Below are 22,350 nucleotides of genomic sequence, written 5' to 3'. Positions count from 1 at the left end.
TGTTTTTATTTGGGGTGTGGTATGTTCCTGGCTTGGTGGCTGTGGGTTTATTTCAGTGTCTCGGGGTGTCTTTGGGTTCACTTTGGTCGATTGCTTGGGTGTGAGAAGCATGCTGTCGTGGTACACGTTTTGAATGATGAGCACTTTCTCACATAACACTGATGGCCTGTCAAAAGGCATTTACCGCTCAAGTCTGTGATAGGACTAGGTAAGGAGCCAATTCTAACTTGAAATATAGAAGTGTCTCTTGAAATTTCTCGCACTGATATCAATGTATGATTTAAGAGAACATTTGAGATACGCGCACAGACAGTATCTCAAGTCAGAATTTGGCCCTAAGTGGGAACATCACTAAAAGCAATATGCCATATGTATCGAATTTTATCCCAAACATTTTCACCATGTACATTTTAGGGTTAACTCAATGACAAGGCTTGCTAAGTAAGCAGTAGAATATGTGCTGAGTAAGATCAAAATAATAAAATGCCTTTCTCTCAGTTTGAGAAGGTAAAAGAACAGAATGGAGCTTTCTTCAGTCATTCCCTCAGTGTCCTAAACCGATTGTTTTGATTAGACAAGTACCAAAGTTAAGGGTTTGGTGTAGGCCCAGAGATTCCAAGTTGAACTGTCCGACAATGATCTCTCTTTGTTTTCTCAACTTCCTTTGACATATCACATTGCGCCGTTTGGCATTTGAAACAAACCCAGCAATTTGGAAATTCTCTTCTTACCCAAGTGCATGTGAAGCCTTAAATCTCATGTTGGATTAAGTGCACATTTTCACCTCAGAAATTGCCCGTTACCCACATTACAGTATGTACCCTGGAAACTGTAAAGAAATCCAAACAGTAGGGAATAATGTTAAATGGTTTTAGAAGCTGATCCTGTGTGTGTATGCCCTCTGCCCCATCATTAGAACTGAAAGGAAGGCCCCTCTCTATTTGCCTTGCCAGTGGCCACCAGGCTCCGAGCATGGAAGGAAAACCTTCTGTGTGTTTTGGCTTGACCACCTCCCTTAGAACAACAACCGAACACTCCTATGCCACAAGGTTATTGTATAAAGCAGGGTTATACAATTCCTGACCTGGAGGGCCAAAGTAGTTCTGTTTTTTGTTTTTTTTATTGATTGATTTCATGGTCTCCCAGGTCTAAATCAGTCCCTGATTAGAAGGAGAGAATGAACCAGAGCTCAAGGACCGGAGTTGACTATCCCTGATATGAAAATGTTTGTTAGTGATTCAGTAAAGAGCATAATATATGAACTAGAAAACCATATGGTAGGGTGGTTGTGTCAGAAGTAGTGTTAGAGTGTGTACGATATGCCTAATAGTGAGTGTGTGTGTAGTATTCTACAGTATATGTGTATATTGTATGGTCAAGTGTGTTGATAGAGGTACTTGTTACTTCAGCAGGACTGCTTCACTGTGGAAGGGGAGGACCTGAAGCACGACTTTGAGCGGCTACAGTTGGCTATGGAGATGGTGGGGTTCCTGCCTGCCACACGCAAACAGTAAGTATATTGCATGCACGCACGCACGCACGTGCACACACACACACACACACACACACACACACACACACACACACACACACACACACCATGCAAGTCTTTCTCCCTTTCTCTCTCCATCTTTTCCACACCATCATTTCTAAAGCAGTTGTCTAGGTTTATCCTCATCTTAACTCATATTTGACTCCCTCCCTCTCTCCCTTCCTGTCTGGTAGGATCTTCTCCCTTCTGTCTGCTATCCTCCACCTGGGCAACATCCGCTACAAGAAGAAGACCTATAGAGACGACTCCATAGACATCTGTAACCCAGAGGTGCTGCCCACCGTCTCGGAGCTGCTCGAGGTATACCTCCTTGTCAATTGGTCATTCATTCACTCGTTGACTTGACCCGTCGATTCTGATATCTGTGGTTCTTCTCAGCAGAGTGCTTTATGATGTCATTGTTTTTCCTTCACATTGAGCCCATCGAGGTAATGGGAGTGCCTTCTGCTGTGTTCAAGCACATCTTCTATTGACAGGCAAGCCTGAGAGCTACTTCAGGTCCCCAAAAGCCACCGAACAATGCTACGCTACAACAGTTATTAGGTCAAGGACTGTTCTCAGGTCTGCTATGGTATGGTTGATCTGCAATATTATGACCTATCAATAGAGGCTTAGAACTCTAATTTTATCTACCCATGACTGAGGCGAGAGGATCTTAATAATTTTTTTCTAAATATGTGTATTCAATTTCTTCAGCTCAGGTTTACAGACAGACACCAAGAGATTTGAATACTGTACATATGGACATACATTCTTGACATGTTAAACTGTTTGGCCTATGCACAAGCAATGTTGAGTTGTCAACTAACGTGAATTCAGTGTGAAATCTACAAAAAATTTCACTATGTAATTGGATTTAGGTTAAAAGTTGGGTGAAAAAAAGACTAATCCCTTACTTTGATCCAATCAGTTTTCCACGTTGATTCAATGTCATCACATTTAATTATTTTGTTGAAATGATGTGGAAACAACGTTGATTCAACCAGTTTTTGCCCAGTGGGATAAGACATGTTCAACATTGAGATGTCTTTTGAAAACTGGATGATGCGGTGACTAGAGCTCATGACTGCCAGAGTATTGTGCAATACACACATGTGCGCACCCTGCCAGAGTATTGTGCAATACACACACGTGCGCACACTGCCAGAGTATTGTGCAATACACACACGTGCGCACACTGCCAGAGTATTGTGCAATACACACACGTGCGCACACTGCCAGAGTATTGTGCAATACACACACGTGCACACCCTGCCAGAGTATTGTGCAATACACACACGTGCGCACACTGCCAGAGTATTGTGCAATACACACACGTGCACACACACACACACACACACAATCAATTGTGGCATGGCATCCATAATTTGTCACTGAATTCTTTTCAAATGTTTGCGTAGACTGCAAATAGTTTTAATGGTTTTGATCGCCACAGGCTAGCGAAGAGGCCAATGCAAGGGAAATAGTCCAAAGCAATCAAATCAAATCAAATTTTATTTGCCACATGCGCCGAATACAACAGGTGTAGACCTTACAGTGAAATGCTTACTTACAAGCCCTTAACCAACAATGCAGTTTTAAGAAAGAATACCCCCCCCAAAAAATATTAATAATAATAATAACAATAAATAAATAAAAACTTTTTTAAAAACACTAAAAACTGAAAAGCAAAATTGCAAAAAAATACAATATAAAATAATAGTAACAAATAATTAAAGAGCAGCAGTAAAATAACAATAGTGAGGCTATTAACAGGGGGTAGCGGTACCGATTCAATGTGTGGGGGCACCGGTTAGTCCAGGTAATTGGGGTAATATGTACATGTAGGTAGAGTTATTAAAGTGACTAGACATAGATAATAAACAGAGAGTAGCAGCAGCGTAAAAGTCCAATATTTCCGTAGTACTGCATTCTCTAATCACCTTGAATGTTAATTAAATCTATGAGATACACACCACTCTTAACGAATCACATCTTGCGCCTGACAATTTGTTGGAGTATTGCCTCCCAAAAGCTGACATTGTTGAAATGGTTGTTTGAGCAGAGCTGGCTGAACTCGCACTGTAAATACATGGTGGCCTGGTCTCATATGAAACTGCCAAAGCCCCGTCAGCACCAACACGTACACACACACACACACACACACACACACACACACACACACACACACACACACACACACACACACACACACACACACACTAAGCTGGACATATACTGTAGGACTAACATGATTAGACAATGGCCGTGTTCCATTTGAGGAACTCAAGTAGGAGACATAACGGGAAGAAAAAGATTGGTAGACTCGTGAACTAGATAGAACAGGAGGTCCATAGAATATCCATGTATAATTATATTCAAAAATGGTTCATGTGCTGAGAAGTGTCTCCTTATCTTTGGGGTCCGGATCACATTCTCCTTACAGTCTTCTTGTACCCTTTTCACACTACTGAACTGAGCCAAATCAGCCCATGTGAAGCTGTACCGCAACCAGCCTGTATACACCAGTTGCTGGATCCATGCTGAAAAGGAAAATATCTGAGCCAGTACACAGTACTGTTTCAATCAGCTCGATAGTGTGAAAAGGGCATTGGATTTGGATATATTGTAGTCCCAGTTCTCTGACTCACGCTTTCACTGCAGTGCTAATGAACCCACACAAGTGCCTTGTGGGATTGGGCTTGCATTAGACATGCCCACCTCCTTAACCACAGCTCCTACACTCTGTCTCCCTCCTACAGTAGAACCACAATGCATCATCACTCTCCACTGTTGTTCCACAGCTATGGCCTCTGACTGCTAATGCTGGCAGCCAACTGAGCATTTCTTCTGAGCATGTACCTCAGAATGTAGCCTGTCATTGTCACAGGTGATATATCTAATTGTGCTGTGCTTTAAATACCAGAAGATAACTCAATCAATTCAGTCATTAGCTGTTATAGGAGGGGATCAAGGTATCTTTCTACACTACTTAAGCACACTGACTGACATAAAGCCTACATAACCATGACATAACCATGACATAACCGCTAGCTGAAGTCAACTTACTGTAGAAACTCTGACCGACGCCTACTCAACGTCGACACATGCTGTTCTCATTTCACTCTAACCCGGACACAAACCACAAGCATTAGCAGTCTATCCTGTTGAGTCACTGAAAAAACAATTATCAAAGTGTGTTGGAAAGCCTGACAACTGTGCCACAGGGTATTATGCAGAAAGGGGAACCAGTTGGGTGTTTTAAGGAAGAGAGTCGTTTTGTGCCGCGGGTACCATGTGACTTATGAGGACGAGAGATGAGGCACATGCTCACCACATGTTCAGGGTCGGAGAGAGTAGAAGCACCATCGAAGGGAAATACTGGGGTTTCTCGATGCTCTGGTACAGTAGTCACAGTGTCACGTTATTCAAACAAGGCAGGGTTTGCTGAATTAACGGGATAGTTGACCCAAGTTATTGGATACTATGCAATTAATTTATACAGCGGGAGTGTCAGCCAGCAACTAAAGATTTGGGTTTGCTTACTTAGCTAGGGATAAGCTTTAGCACTAGTATCCACTGCAAAACAGTGATAGCTGGGAGTGATAGCTGTTGGCGCTTTTCTAAAAGCATGCCTAAATCACCTCAAAACCACTATCATAAGCAGCAAATATCTAGAACATAAACATGTATCATGTCATACCATGGGTGAACTATCGGTCACCAATTCACCATCTTTGCGTTTACTATACTATGGTGTCACGTGAGCAGCACTTTCCACAGGGAAAGCTAATTGGCTGTAGTGTAGACTGATGCATGAATGGGAATATGACTGGCTCGTACTTCCTGTTTCTTGAGGGGGCGGAAGAGGAAGTGGAGCAGGGTCAGATGGTAGAGTTGACAGACTGGTTCCTCTGGGCGGACCTCAGGGTCCCAGTAGGGCTAGGTGGAGCTAGGACAGTGTTAAGTGATGCAACTGTGACAATAACACAGTTCCTGGGTCAGTTTGGGCTCTGCTTCAGGGTGCATCTCCCATTAGCTTGATTGAGAAATGTATTAATAAACAGTAACAGCACATAATATTTTTTTTATGTATTAAAAACCTTGCTAGAGAATGGAATCTAAGTGCTGTTACCAGGCGACAGTCATGCAGCACAGACCAATCAGTGAGCAGTAGAATTAGCTCTGCACCCAGTGGGGGATTATCAAGAAGTATGAAATTAAGTCTGATTAGTGCCCCCCACAAATGCTGCTGTTTACATCAAAGACCATTATAAAGGAAACAACTGAAAAAAATATAGCCATGATGGTGTTTAAGATCAACACTGCTGCCGCTACACACACACACACACACACACACACACACACACACACACACACACACACACACACACACACACACACACACAGGGTACCCTCTGCCGCGTCCTCAGCAGCAGCTGTCAGCCGCACTCCCATAATCCCAGTGGATGGATGAGTGGTCAGATGTGTGTGCAGTGACATCTGCCTCTCTCAGCATGGCCCTGGCTGCTGTCAATGGGCTGTCGTGCTTGGGCCGAGGCTAGAGTGTGTGTGTGTGTGTCCTGCTCTACACAATAAGCTAATCTCAGCTAACCATGTCAATGTCACTTAGCCAATACTCAACCCCCCCTTTCTAACTGCTGTCTGTTGTTATCTAGAAATGTATGTATGCAACTAATAGCTATGCACTCTATTCAGAATGACTGTCTGTCTCTAGTTCCTGACTGACCTTGTATTTGTCTTTGTCCACAGGTGAAGGAGGAGATGCTGTTCGAGGCTCTGACCACGAGGAAGACTGTCACGGTGGGAGAGCGGCTGATAGTGCCGTACAAACTGGCAGAGGTGAGCGCGAGATTTCCTGCTCTGTTTACGATAACAACCATAATAACACAACTGCACCAGACCACACAGGCGGCTTTGAACCCTATCCGACCCCAAAGTGACAACAACAACAGCCGCAGAACTTCAGAACTCTCCTAGCTATTTCATCTTGTATAAAGTTTTGGGACTTGGTTTATAGAGTTGTGTTTATGAATTGTTGACAGACTAATTTCTTCAGGACACTACTTGTTTGCTTGGATTTGCTTTCCTTCCGTCGAAACTCAAAAGGCTTTTGTAGTCCACGGGGGGAGGGCGTACAGTACATTCCACAAGGCCTCAAGAAAGCAGAGCGGAGTCTCTTTGTTTGGCAGCAGAGTGCGTCAGTGGTCAGGGATTATAAGGGGCCGTCTCAGGAGGGTTTGTTGTGGTGGCGCTGCCCCCCCCCCCCTTCCTCAGGATTGTGGCGTTGTGGGTCTCTTCCTCTATGACTTTCTGTTTCCTGTGAGGTTTACTATGTGGCGTTAACCCCCTCAGCGCCAAAAAGCATAATTGTATGCCAAATCTCACAGAGAGCCTATTTGAAATGACCTTAATACAAAAACCTGGGTTGAGTTCATTGATTGGGGCATGTGACGGAAAAAGTTTTAAAGTTTTGCAACAGAAAACGGAAATGTGCATTTCATATTGGACCAAGTAGTCCCTCCCGGTTTCACCCCCTTCTGGTTACACATTAGCGACTAGCTACACAATAGCTGCATCCATCCCCCCAGTGGTCTCTGCCTAGGAATGTTCAACCTCCGCTTGAATATACAGCCGAAGCCGGACCAGAAACCAAATCCTGTCTCCCTCAGCCTCTCCATAGACAGTCGTAATAGAGGCTCAGACAATGGGCTTTAAAAAAACGTTATCCTATAGGAAGACTGTGGCTACAATATATACTCAATACTTAATGTTACTGTAGCTCTGTTGTTCTGCTAATGCTATGGAAGTCCCCCATCTGCCACAACTTAATGTGGAGAGAGAGGGAGGTCTTTGAGGAGGTGGAGAGTTAAGAGAGAGAAATAAAACGAGGGGCCCTCCACTGCATGGAAATCCCCATCCGTCACAGCCTAATATGAGCCTTTAGAGAAAGGAGAGAGGGGGAGAGATGCAATTCACAGTGTCAGAAGGAAATCTGCACAGAACAGCAGTAAGCGTGTTCTCTACACTACAGTACATCAGTAGGATAAGGCTGTGGTTGTTGTTTGCCCGGCAGCTGTGGAGAAAGAGCTTAGTGACTGCAGAGGCTGTAGCAGTTCCCCTGGTCACTGAGATCTCATCTCTGCCCCCAGAGGAGAAACTAGGCATATACCATCTTTCTCTCTCTTTTTCTGTTTCTCTCCCTTTCCCCCTTTCTCTCTCTTTCTCTCTCTGTGTGTTTCTCTCTTTCTCTCTGTCCCCCTTACTCGCGCTCCTCTCTCTCTCTTTCTCTATCTCTCTCTCGACTAGAACTGCATTCCAATAGGTTCTGTACAACCTTTCCCTCCTAACCTCAGATAGGTGAGAGAGTGTTTATTGATTGTTTGGGTCCAGTAGTAAGGCTTCTCTCTGTTCCCAACTAAGGGGTTAACACACATTTCTGAGGAACGGCCTGACTGGTTGGATACCTGTCAGTTTCCTTCTCTCATGACTTAATTGCCATTTTATTCTAGTGGCAATTATATATTACCAAGCATTAACCTAGTTATTTCATGAGAGAGGTCCTATAAAAGGAAGCCTACCTTAGCTAAGGCTTGCTGCATGCTAGCTAATGAGAGAGGAAGAGTGTGTGTGTGTTTTAATTAACCACGGCTCTGCTGTGCATTCATGTGCTTTAGATTAAATGGTGCCACTCTATATCAAAGCTATTTAAATGTATTTGCAGCTAACACACACACACACGCATAAACACACACACACACACACACACACACACACACACACAGTCTTATTTTATTAACCTTGTGGTGACACACAATTGATTCCTCATTCAAAATCCTATTTTCCCTAACCTTAATCCTAAACCTAAACCTAACCTTTAACCCCTAACCCTAACTCTAACCCTAAACCCCCAATAAATAAATAGCCTTTTTCCTTGCGGGGACAGGCAAAATGTCTCCAGTTGGTTGAATCTTTGTTCGTTTACTATTCTTGTGGGGACTTCTGGTCTAGCGAGTAATAGCGAGTAATTTGCGTTGCGGGATCATGCAGGGTGTTGTTTTACACCTCCTGTGGCTCACGGACCGTGTTTGTAAGCCATTAGCGAGAAAGAGCAAGGCCCCCTCTGGTCGTCTCCTCGGCAAAGGCTTCTAATTACCAAACACCAGCCAAGACCTTGTTATAGGGTCGACCCCATAACAGTTTACTAAACTCTCTCTGATAACTTCCCTCTAATTATTTTGTCAGCCTCTTGGGTGGCCCTCTCATAAAAACTTTGTTTTTAGGTAGTTTCTTTTCTCCATCCAATTCCATTTCCTAACATTTCTAGCACTGTAGTTCCATTGTGGTAAATAATGGAATCTGGTTGTGACTTGTGACGTTTAATGACAATGGATGTTCGTTCACGCGACACATCATCGTGTTTGAAAATCCCTGGTGGACGTTTGAGCAGTTTTGATTGGGAGCGTGTTTTGAAAGTGTTGCATAATGCATGGGAACTTACATAACCTTTGGGAGCAGGAAACAGCGAAGCGCTTACCTCTAAAAATAATGCCTAGATCAATAATGCATTAGGGAAAAAGAGGAGGCTTTTTAAAACACATATTTTTGCTTGGTCACGATTTTCTACTCCCCCGGACCTAGTTGAAACGGTTTAGACATGTACAGCAAATGCATTGTACATTAGGGGTGCGTTCAGGGACACACAACATTACAGTCTGTTTAATAGAAATGTGTTGTATATCACATATTTTTACTTCCTCATGAATTTGTGCTCCCCTGGACCTAGTTGAATCAGTTTAAACACACCTACTGCCTGCTAACACTCTACTGTACCTTAGGGTTGTGTTCAGGGGCACGCAAGGTTACCGAAGGTTCATATACAGTACAAATGTGTACTATGTCATGTAGAGTACGTTGGACGTGCCTCCAGTTACAGCACAGACCTCTGTCTGACCAACCACAGCTAACCAGAGAAACTCCAATCCCCTTCCATAACACTCCTACTGCCAAAGGCGGATGGTCATAATGTCCAAGTCCTCATTCCAACTCCAATTATAATAGCTTAGCTTAGGGCTGTTACGGTGACCGTATTACCGCCACAACGGCAGTCACGAGTCATGACTGCAGTCAGATTCCACGTGACCATTGAGTCATGGTAACTAGGCTTCTCCAAAACTGTGCTCTGATGTACATTAGTAGCCTACCAAACTTGCTTACGACCAGTCGCTAATCGCCTGGTACTTGGCCCTCTACTCTGACATTAATGCAAATGTACGAAAAAATAAAACACTTCATGAGAGCCCTGTCATTCAGAGTTTGAGCAGAATAGATCACCTGTTGCGCAGCGATAGCCAGTTCCTCATACCTGGGTGATGCATGGAATGAAATAAGTGTTGCGCAACATTTCTTTAGGCTATGCAATTGAGTGAGAAAACAGAGTTTTGATGGCCTCTATTAAAAAGAGGAGGATCCCATCAGCTTTCTCTAGGCTAGGCCTACTATGTTTATTTCTTAACTTTGGTATTATTAAGCACATTGCTTCGCTTTACAATCGGAGTATAGCCTACCTGGCTGGCATGAAAATGAACCGCGGGAAAAGCATCCTCCATTCGCTATTCAAGTGCATATGGATGACGGCTTTGTTTTCCCCTGCCCCTGTTCCGACAGGTGCATGATAATGGCCCATTTTTAAATCAAAACTGATTTCACACATATTTTTTTGTATATGTAAAGACAAGATAAAATTGAGAATAGTCTGATGTCACTGTTCCTTTTTATGGATCGATGACGTAAAGCTGTAGTGTTGTAGCACAGCAGGGCTTGGAGTGTAGAAAAACCAGAGGAACTTGTTAGCTGGCATGCTAACAAACGTTACACTATTGTTGGCTAGCTAACATTGTTGGCATTAGAGGAACGTAGCTGGCATGCTAACATGTTACCAAAGATAGTACAGTATGAAGATTCCTAGAAACTGCTTCTCCAATAAAAATCCCTGATCACGCTTGTAGGTGATGTTGGCTAGCTAAGCTCATGCGCAGAAACACGTCATGGGGTCTCACGGTCTTCTCGCGCTGAACTGCGTATGTGCAGGCCGTCAAATCAAATTCACTCCTGTGATATAAAGTAGTTTTTGAGTAAAATGAAAGCATGTCTGTTTTTCACTTTTATGAGTTTGGAGTAATAACACGTTCAGCTAATCTACATCGTGCCTTTAGATTTCATTCACTTCTCCCATTGACTTCCCAAACCCCGGTCTGGTCTGTAGTCTGCTTTGCGAAGCGTTACTGGAAGTATCGCGATGTTGGGCCTCTGTGGTTAGAAACTGATGTTGGCTAACATTGTTAGCATCTCCTATTCATTCTCCACTAGCAAGACACGGTTCCATGTAGCCTACCACTGTCTACCCTAGCCGATGTATACAGTAGGTGCCGGTTTAGAGAAAGTTAGGCTCAGACGGTTTCTTTACAGATATCCACACATTATACAATCCGGATGGACGTACAAGGAGTTACGGATTATAGATATGCCTTCAGTAACAGGATTTTCAGAAACAAGGAACCCCCTAAGGCTACGCATTGTAGCCTTCTAGGGCGTACATGCACGAATGCACGGCGTCCAATATAGGGTTACACATTCCCCAACGTCTCAGCACCACTTCTTGTGTCCTCCTTAAAGAACAGATCAGGTCAGAATGCTGATGATAGTCCATCTGTTCATTAGCATCTCTGAAGTACGTATTTCAACGTTTGACAGTGGCCAAGTACAAAGGTAGAAACGCTAAGTGTACACCTTGGTTTTGCTTTGCTAAGCTGGTGCAGTGCAGGGAGCAGGTGTTGGCTGGGCTCCCAGCAGGTGGGAGAGAGAGTGGTATTACAATGGATCAGCATCCCTGAGTCAATGATACTGCAGATGGACAGACCGACATATATCTGGATTGAGAGACATGTACTCTAAACAGACAGACATACCGGTGGCTAGCTAGATATAGAGAGATGGAGATGCATACTTATACTGACAGATGGGTAAATGGATATATGGTAATGGAAAGACAAATACAGTAGAGACACACACAGACACACACACACAGAGACACCCAGACAGACACCCACCCACCCACCCAGACAGACACCCACCCACCCACCCAGACAGACACCCACCCACCCAGACAGACACCCACCCACCCAGACAGACACCCACCCACCCAGACAGACACCCACCCACCCAGACAGACACCCACCCACCCAGACAGACACCCACCCACCCAGACAGACACCCACCCAGACAGACACCCACCCACACACCCAGACAGACACCCACACACCCAGACAGACACCCACACACACACCTAGACCGACACCTACACACACACACAGACAAACACCCGCACACACCCAGAGACGCACACAGACAGACTGACACATACACACAGAGACAGACACACAGACACACAGTACGGTACGGCAGATTATTTTGTGGAAATGTTTGCCATTGTTGCTTGTACCTAATCTACATTATGTAAGGCTTTGAACAACATGTCCTTATATATATTTAGCTCAAGATCAAGAGGGAAGGATATTGTATGTGTGTGTGTATCTGTGTGTGTGTGAAGGGGGGGGGGGGGATAAACCCATGGTCCAGATTAAATGCATATACAGTGTGGATAGCACTGTGATTGGAGCAGACTGTAAAATGTGTCATGATTGTCTCTCTGTGTGTGTAGGCTGGCACCGTGCGGGACTCCATGGCCAAATCCCTGTACAGCGCCCTGTTTGACTGGATCGTCTTCAGGACCAACCATGCTCTGCTCAACAACAAAGACCTGGAGGATAGTGCCAAGGTAAGATTTGGACCTACACACACACAGCACGCATGAAGTCATTCATGTAAGCACCGACACAAGCAAACATTTACTCACACGTGCACGTTCCCTCACACGCACGCACGTTCCCTCCCACACGCGCACGTTCCCTCCCACACACGCACGTTTCCTCCCACACGCGCACGTTCCCTCACACACACACACACACACACACGTTCCCTCACACATGCGCACATATCCTCACACGCACACATTCTTCACACTCATGCAAGCTCTGGCACACGGGGGGGGGGGGGCACCCTGGCACCGTGGCAGCTGACTGGCTTTGCCCAGTGGGCATGCAAAGGATTAGATCACAGATCACATTTGCGTACACATGTGTGCCCAGAACATTGAGGCAGATGGCATGATGGCCTCTTCTGCTTGTTTAAGTGGTGCTCAACAGACGTGTGTGTGTGTGTGTGTGTGTGTGTGTGTGTGAGCAGATGAGGGTAGATTTGGACTGCTGTGGTTTAGGGCAATGTTAGAGGCACTGTTGTCCCTTAGCCCACTTCTATCCCACAGTGCTGTCTAATGTGCTCAGACAGACCGCTAGACTCTTCAGACATAAGATATGGGAGCAGAGTTGAACATCCATCTATCACTCATAATTTGTCAGTCCCTCTTTATTGGGTCTTAAAAATTGTGAATGAACCTCTTCTCATAAGGCCTGCATAGAGATATCATGATGGCATAGACAGTGACATACGGTGCATCGTTATTCCATTATGTTAGGGTTATGTAGGTTTTGATGGAAGGTTCATCGAGCTCATTGTATTTTTTTCTAAATGTAGTTATGTATTACAATGTTAAATATTTGATAAATGCCAAATTAAACACATCTAACTGAACTCTCTCTTTCACTTCAGATTCTTTCAATTGGAGTGCTGGACATCTTTGGCTTTGAAGACTATGAGAACAACAGCTTTGAGCAGTTCTGCATCAACTTTGCCAACGAGAGGCTCCAACACTACTTTAACCAGCACATCTTTAAGCTAGAACAAGTAAGGTCTCTTTCAGTGTGTGCGTGTGCGCGCAATGTGTGTGTGTGTGTGTGTGAGTCGGTGCTTATGGACCACACTTCAGGTCAACAACAGAATTGGGCGTGTTCAGTCACACTCCCAACTGGCGTAGAAGTTTTAACTGTTGTTTGAACTACAGTGTTGTGTGGACAATAAAGTGTCCTATTCAATCCAATGCTCCATGCTGTGACTGTAGAAATAGAAGGAAGCTGCGAGTCCACCCATCATGGAATGTTGACTCGAATGTGAATGTCCATTCTAGTAATTCTATTTCTATGGTTGTGACAGCGGTGGCTGGTATGCCTGTTTACTAGTTCCACAATAGCTATTGTGAGGCGTGTTGTAATTTCCTCTGTGTAGTATCCTCACCTTAGTCTTATTCGCTGGGCACACAATAGCACACACCCAGCCGCTGTGTGTGTTAGCGTCATACTGTGTGTGTGAGAGAGAGTCACAGTGTGTGTGTGTGTGTGTGTGTGTGTGTGTATTTGTGTGTGTCTGAGCTTCAGAGTGTTAGTATCACTGCATTGTGCCTATTCCACATTCCACAAAATTATGTTTTTAGATTATTTCCCCCAAAATGTTTATCGCTTCAGATTGAAACCGTAGATGAGAACCGCATTGAATGAATAGTGTTGTGAAAAAGGGCTATTTCCTCATCGTCGGAAGGCATGCAGTAAATGCATGGTTTACGAGGTCAGGAATTTACGCACACAGAGGTTTCCAGGCGGGGTGTTTTGATTTGGTTTTGATGAGGATGTTTTGGGCCTCTTGGCTACTGACTCGAGTAACGCCGCCCGTCTCCGCTCTGTCTGTGTTTACCACTCACAATGACCTGGAGATAGGCTCATTCTATTCTTGTTTTGTCTGGATGGTGTTAATTGTTTTGGTTTTGTCTCATTTAGCCTAGCGCCCTAGTGCCTGGCTTATGATGACTTTTGAGTGTGGCAATGGTTCTTATGCAGACTTTTGACTATGGTAAGTTGCTTATGTGTAGGGCCTTCTCAAATCACTAAATCACAGAAGCTAGACATTAAAACGGAATTCAACAATATTCAAAAATGTATTGACCTTGGTAGGAAATCAACTAAATCGATTGAACTTATTAGAAAATGTATAAATTTTATCATAAGACAGTTTATCATAAGACATGAACAAAATGTGTCAGTGATTCATATTCCCTGCAACTTTCTGAAAAGGCAATGGCCCTGTCTGTGATGCACGTGTATATCTACCCTTTGTGTAGCCGTTAGCGATGATGCTAATGATAACCTTCTTCTTGTCGAGATGGAAAGGCTTTCTCAAAAACCTTCACAATTAAATGTTATTTACGAAGTAAACTATGCCTACCTGGCAGAATGATATCATGATTATTTGCATCAATCCAGTGGCCTTATGTTTTGCAAGCTCCGTAATCACGTGCACTACATAAACCCAGCTGACTAAAGAATGGTCTCTTGCTGGTGCACAATTGAATTCAAGGGTAACTACACTCAACATTTTATCCTGATGTGGTTTAAGCGTTGTTGTGGACTTAGAACATCCAATAAAAACATGTAATTGTTTTTCTCTGTACCAGGAAGTGTAGTTCATCCATCCTTGCATTAATTCTATGATGCATGTTTTTATTTATTTATTCTTTATTTAACCAGTGCCCGTATCCACAAAACATAGGATCTAGGATCTGTCCATATAATATTATTAATTATGATCTAAAAGTCTAAACTGATCCTAGATCAGAACTCCTACTCTGAGACGCTTTGTGGATACAGGCCCTGGTCACATTGGGATAGGAATCTCTTTTTCAAGGTAGCCCTGAGTCCTTTAGGTGCCGGTTGTCATTGCTATGACCTGTCATTTGCGTCACAAACTGTGTCAGTACTGTTACTTACCACTCCATGACTCACCACCTGCGCTAGTACACGTACCTACTAACACACTGCCATTACAGTGAAATAGCAGGGCAGAAATACACACACACACACACACACACACACACACACACAGCTGCTAAGTGGTTGCGCTAAAGCAGGATCTCTAGATTCACTCTTCTGTCAATACATTTTGTCTGTAATTGTGTTTTGAGTGTTTTCATATCTAATCAGGTCTTTGTCTAAGTGTAGAATAATGTATGTGTGGTTGAATATCTGCTCTGTTTCAACCACCGCTGCACTGCACGTCCTCAGTGTACTTTGATTAGCATTTAGCATGTCACCCATGAGTAAATTAGGTGCATGTGTGTGTGAGATCGCCTGGATGACCTAGGCTGTGTGAAGAGCTGTCATTATGAGGCTGATGAGGCTGAGACACTTGAGTTTGCATTAACACAGTAATACACTTGATGAACCTCTGCTCTGCCCCCACCTCCATGTATGGCTCTCCTTCCTTCCCCCTCTCTTACTCTTTCCTCTTTCCTTCTCTCTCTCTATCTCTCTCTACTTTTCCTTCTCGCTCTTTCTCACTTTCCTTCCTTCCTCTCTCTCTCTCTCTCTCTCTCTCTCTCTCTCTCTCTCTCTCTCTCTCTCTCTCTCTCTCTCTGTCTCTGTCTCTCTCTCTGTCATGATTAGAGACTGATGAGCAACACTTCAGTTGTCATTAACACAATGACATACCCTGCACCCTCGTTCTGCAGTCAACACATCTCTGATACCCATGCATACAACTGCAGATGGATGTGGTATGCACTGCATGTTAGGTAGCCTACTCTGTAAACCACTGTAGCACTGTCATTCTCATGATAACCTCCTAAAACTGATGTCAGATGTACGCTGTGATCAGACAGACATGATGTCACGATGGCTGTCACCGCTCGTCTCCCTCTCTCCGGTTCCCGATTGGCTGTGGCAGGTCGGCGGGTGGGCCCAGCGCTTCTAGCTGGAAAAAAGAGCAGTGTTTTTAAACGTTTGGGCTAATGTCCCTTCACTCTCAATGAAGATCACATATAACCACCGGCTGGCATTGACTATGTAATCTGTTTCTGTCACCTCCACCCTCCACTCTGTGGGCTGGGAACACAACACACTGAGAGTTTTTATCCCAGCTTAGGGCCTTCACAGCAACCTTTGAAATGCACTAATTGCTCTTTTATCATAAAATAGAACATTTGATATGAAGTGAAATAATACAAATGATTTCCTGAACAAATACAGCTTGTCCAATTGCACAGTGTTGAGTAATATTAGTTCAGGTGTGAACAAATGTGTCATTTGTCATGGAAAACATTGTTGTGTAAGGCCCTGTCAAACATTTTCTGGCCTATCCAGACAAAGAATCGACGGAGCCCAGCCTGGGAGACGACATATCAAATCAAAATGTATTAGTTACATACACAGATTTGCAGATGTTATCACAGGTGCACCGAAATACTTGTGTTTCTAGCGCCAACAGTGCAGTAATACCTAGCAATACAAACAAAAACAATACACACATAATCCATATGAAAGGGGACAGTTTAGCGATTTCATCAATCGTGGTTTCATCTCGCTGTGATATTTTCAGCCGGATTTACATTTACATTTTACATTTTAGTCATTTAGCAGACGCTCTTATCCAGAGCGACTTACAGTTAGTGAATACATATATATATATATTTTTTTTATACTGGCCCCCCGTGGGAATCGAACCCACAACCCTGGCGTTGCAAACGCCATGCTCTATCAACTGAGCTACATCCCTGCCGGCCATTCCCTCCCCTACCCTGGACGACACTGGGCCAATTGTGTGCCGCCCATGAGTTTTAGAGCTCTCATTGTGAAAAATTACGAAATAACTTCATAGAATTGAACCACGACCACTTTCTCTTGGTCACAGAGGGACGAAATCCCTTCATCCGTAAAGGCGAAGTTGTAACGAGTCTGCAAACATTCTAATGGGGTCTCTGCGTCGATCAGAGGAGGCTTGGCAGAAGAAGAAAAAAAGCTCTATCACTAAATGTGATCATATTTGTTTTACAGTTATATGAAAGGTTAAATCTTATAATAAGTCATTTATAATAAGTCATTTACCTCAGCAATGTATAACTATCTTTATCAGAAAGGTGAGTTCCAGACCTTTCTAGAACTATGCAGCATTACTAGTTATTGTTTATGGCCATCTCATGAAAATAATTACTTTTGGGTATGTCTATTATCAAAATTTTCCCATAACGTTCTGACACGATCGGGACCTGTTCCTTGTGATGGTCAACTAGAAACTGCCTCTTAAGCATTTACCCCAAAAACATCACCCCTAATGTCGCTTTAAGGGGGTTCAAGTTTATTATGCTTTAATAAATTCACCTACAAGTTTGGCCCTGCATAGTTATTGTTTTTTCATATGGGAGTTTATTTTACAATCGAAACTGTGGAGGTTAAGTTGAGTACCAGGCCCTGTGGAAGGGTTGCCAGATTCTGACTGATTTGTGTTTGTGAATAGTACAGTGTGGTCGTGGCACCTCCCTCCCTCTGACATTTGAATGAAGGAAAATACTACACGCCTCTACTCCCCCTCCATTGCTCTGGGTCGAAGTTGCACTTCAACACAGATCTAGGATCAGCCTACAATCTCCAAATCCTAATCTGATTAGATCTTGATGAAATGCAAAAATGACCTCAGATTACTGTGTAGTGTCAACTTAATCCACTCCCCCTTGCTTGCGCTCAATCTAGGATCAGCTATCCAGTTTACCCTCCCCAAATCCTAACTTGTTAGGGTGATGTGCAAAACTGACCTTGAATCAGTGTCTAGGGGCAAATGCATCCTAGTCCTCTTCCCCCACACTGGGCCGTCTCACCTCTCCAACCAATCAGTTACTCTTATCAGCAGCGAGTATTTGAGTGTTTACATTTGAACAGTGGCCAAAGCAAATAGGACCGCACCAAATACTATTATCCATGGGGGCCCGACTCCAATGTTTACACCACCATGCCAATTGCTCCTTAATTTTCGCTCCATCTGTATGAAAATGATTTACAGACGAATCCAAGCTCAAAAACACTTGACCACAGCCTCTATGCAAACAGTGTATCACATTTACGCACCCTCCTGAGAGATAGACTTCTCACCAACTTCAAGAAAACATCTGTGCTCTGGTATCTTTGTCTGAAATCAGAGGGCGATTCAATTCCGCCTTTCTATGAATAATTGTGTAAATAGAATGTCAGTTGATTCATAATACATCACACACCCACTTAGGTCTGTAAACTTTGTGAAATGTAAAATGGCCATAATTTTGATAGGATTTAATTAGCTTTACCGGTACCGCCTTATTCCAGCCCTGTAGCTGCTTATTCTGGTCAGTGAGTTCAGCTTACCACTTGAGTACGTCATCACTATATGAGTCATGTGGACCCATCTTAAGTCCCAATCCTCTGACTCCTTCAGAACTCTCTGCTCTACAGTATTTGTACAGAGAAAGTCAACTACCCTCACTAACACTGATAGCCTGATCCCAGATCTATTTATGCTATGTTGCCTCTTTCCAACTCCTACTGGCAAGACTGCACAAACAGATCTGGGATCAGGCTATACAGAGATGCTGTATCTATACTGTAGCTGCCTTAAAGGTTTAATATCACCATAACCTGCTCCCAACTCCCTCTATAGACCCAGTGTTCCTCCCTACACTTCAATAAACCACCCTTTCATTTTATAGTAACGAGAGAGAGCATGCTTCTGTCCCCTATGGCCCGGCCTGTTAACACTGGGGCAGCCTGCCAAGCACAATACAGCATAGGATGCAGAGAGAGCAGTGAAAGAGAGGAGATAGTGAGAGAGAGAGCAGTAAGAGAGAGAGAGAGAGAGAGCAAGTGACTGAGAGGGGGAGAGAGAGAGAGAGAGAGAGACAGAGCACAGGAAGAGAGCGCGAACTGCAGTAATAGATGATACGGCCATAACCCCTGAAAAGCTCTGTTGCACATAAAACGTATGTTCCCCTCTGTAATACAGGAAGGTTTAGGCCTGGATTGCTGTGCCCTGTGTTTAGTGCAGATTTGTCATGTCCCATGTTGGAATTTCATTGAAAATTCAAAAAAAAGAAAAGTTTATTTTGAACTTTAGTCTTTTGTGATAGATAAACACAGGAGCACTATCATAATGAGTCGGTATAGTAATGCTTCATGATGTGAGTAAGTTGTATGTACAATTTATTAGGTATAGTTTGCCTCTCTAACTGCCACTTGGGCTGAGGAATAGAACGGCATATTTCCCCAAAACGCAAACGAATGACTAATTTGACCTTTTATGGTTCCTTTTTTCCTTTTCCACAACTTCTTTCTCACTAACTACCGCATGTTAAAAATGCTTTTCTTATTATACTAGCGTTTAGACCGTAGAGAGAGGAAGGGTAGGCATGTCAAGTCGAACACATGAAAGCATGTTCCTGCTTCAGCTGGCCACACCGCAAGCCCTGCTAGCTGCGGAGATGGGTGTCCCGGCTAGTTCCACTTCCTGGTCCTCTGTTGTTGTGTGACGGTGTCTGACCCAAAGACACACACACTAACTCCCACAGGGCTTCTGGGTCATACTCCAGTAGTCAGAGAGCTCGAGGGGCTTAGAACACCAGCTAACATACGTGACCCGCACCACTACACCCTGTTTATGTCCCCCAACTCCATTGGGTACCAGGTGTCATAAGCTTGTGGTTTTCCAGACTTTCTCGTGACGTTACACTGTAAAAGGTCTCGCCCTCATTTTTTGGGGGTGGAAACTGTTCACACGTGGACACACTGGAGACCTTTGTTGTATAGTTAAAGTCTGGTCTGTTTCAATGTGGCTTATGCTTTCTGTGTCCAGTATGAAGGAAGTTAATCCTTAAGTCTATTGACGCACCCATGCATCAATCTCAGTAACGTAATAAAAAAATCCACATCAAAATCCGTCAGTTTAAGCTAGAGATATTAGTTACTATGGCGGCCTTCCGCATCTGCGGTGGAAGGTGGCCGAGCTGCAGCGGTGTTTGTCGGACCATGAGACATCCCGAAAATCGGTCTTCTCATTAAAATGTCTGTAGAGTCTGAACGGTTTGGCCTACAAACTATTATGACCCCCACAAGTGTCACGGGACTCGTCTGAAGGTAACCCATACAAACTAATGGAAGTATGGAGGTAGTTTTGTGCCAACAAAATAAGGGATTAAATATGTGTCCAAAAAAAACTAAAATATTTCCTGAGCTTTCTTAACTCCTAGATATAGGACAGACACTTCAAGACCTTATTCCTTATGATTTATTTTTTGACTATCTTTTTTGCCATTTATGAATGTGTTATTCATTGCGTTTCTATGGGCTAGTAGTAAAGGCCAAATTCAATATTTTATCTTTTTATCTTTTTTTTTATACCTAAAGTGTTCCTAAAATAAAAAAATCTAATAGCTAAATGATCCATGGTATGACCATCTTAAAACAATTCCATATGTTAGCTTAGCATATACCTTTCAGTCGTTGCGCTTTCGCTAGTTAGCAATTGCGGTAGCGCTGGTTAGCAACTTCCTTTAAACTGCACGCAGAGACTTAAAAATGGTATCCACAAGTTTATCTGACTCTGGGGAAGTAGATAAATGGCAAATTCCCGAAGTACCCCTTTAACGTTATCAGCATGTCCTATAACAAGTGTGATGAATATACTGTTCAATCATGTTGTTTCTCTGCGGAATTCCCCAGACTTTTGACTTGACATTCACATGAATTAAATAAACTTTATTGATTCCCAAAGGGGAAATTTGATGTATTGGATGATTTGTGAACAACTTTTACCGCCGGCACTGTTTCTGACACCACATCACTGTTGTTTTCCCCCCTCAGGATGAGTACAGGGCAGAGGGCATCAGCTGGCACAACATCGACTACATCGACAACACAGGCTGCATCAACCTTATCAGCAAGAAGCCGACTGCGTTGCTCCATCTGCTGGATGAAGAGTGCAAGTACGTGAGCTGTCATGTCAAAGCCTTTCTCTTTTCTCCATCCTTTTTTGTACACCTCTGTCCTAGTTAAAGCAATACCTCAGGGCACATTCCTGCAATGTCACATTAAGATGTGTACTTTCTTAGCCAAAACCTAAATCTGCAGTAAAAAGGGTTTGTTCTTGAATGTCCTCAGGCTCCATAGAACATAGTAGTTGGGAAGGATTAAGCAGGGCTCAGAAGATGGTGCTGTTTATATACAGTCAGGTCCACAATTATATTGTCACCTTGATAATGACCAAAAAATACTGGAAAATGTGATTATTATATACTAATACAATTGCTCAGAGAAAGAGATTTTGTTTAACAAGTAATAAAAAAGATAGGGGTCAAAATGATTGGCACCCCTGTTTTCAGTTTTCCAGAACCCCCCCCCCCCCCCTGTGAGAATAATGACACTAAGCCTTTTTCTAAAATGTTTTATGAGATTGGATAAACACATTGGGAGGGATCTTAGACCATTCCTCCTTACAGAATCTTTCCAGATCCTTGATATCCCCCCATACACAAAAATGTATGCACGCATGACTGTAAGTCGCTTTGGATAAAAGCGTCTGCTAAATGGCATATTATATATTATTATTATATATTATATATATCCTTTGTCTGCTCTTATGGACAGCCCTCTTCTATTCAAACCACATATTTTCAATGGGGTTCATGTCCAGAGACTGAGATGGCCTTTGCAAAATGTTGATTTTGTTTTGATGTGTGCTTGGGATTATGGTCTTGCTCGAAGATCTACTTGTGGCCAAGTGTCAGCCTCCTGGCAGAGGCAACCAGGTTGTTGGCTAAAATGTCCTGGTACTTGGTAAAGTTCATGATGCTGTTGACCTTAACAAGGGGGCCCCAGGACCAGCGGAAGCAAAATAGCCCCGTAACATCCAAGAACCACCACCATATTTTACCGTAGGTATGAGGTGCTTTTCTGCATATGCCTCAGTTTTTTGACAAAACATGCGGTTTGAATTGAATAGTG

At 43.4% G+C, this 22,350-nt stretch overlaps 1 protein-coding gene across 1 annotated transcript in view; it reads left to right on the top strand.

Moving 5' to 3' along the window:
* Positions 1-22,350, top strand: part of LOC311135072 (unconventional myosin-IXAa-like) — a gene marked incomplete at its 5' end in the record, with an annotated part of 144,648 nt that overhangs the window by 70,252 nt on the left and 52,046 nt on the right. The window contains 6 exons of the mRNA XM_084168942.1: positions 1,410-1,510; positions 1,726-1,852; positions 6,305-6,394; positions 12,273-12,389; positions 13,280-13,414; positions 21,211-21,332. Of these exons, the coding sequence (XP_084025068.1) occupies positions 1,410-1,510; positions 1,726-1,852; positions 6,305-6,394; positions 12,273-12,389; positions 13,280-13,414; positions 21,211-21,332 (692 nt within the window). The remainder of the gene's footprint in view (positions 1-1,409; positions 1,511-1,725; positions 1,853-6,304; positions 6,395-12,272; positions 12,390-13,279; positions 13,415-21,210; positions 21,333-22,350) is intronic.

The sequence above is a fragment of the Coregonus lavaretus genome (genome assembly GCF_964263955.1).
Source record: "Coregonus lavaretus genome assembly, chromosome: 9".
In the NCBI taxonomy this organism is placed as follows: domain Eukaryota; kingdom Metazoa; phylum Chordata; class Actinopteri; order Salmoniformes; family Salmonidae; genus Coregonus; species Coregonus lavaretus.
The sequence above is the reverse complement of the archived record's forward strand: the minus strand, read 5'-3'. Positions and strand labels throughout refer to the sequence as shown.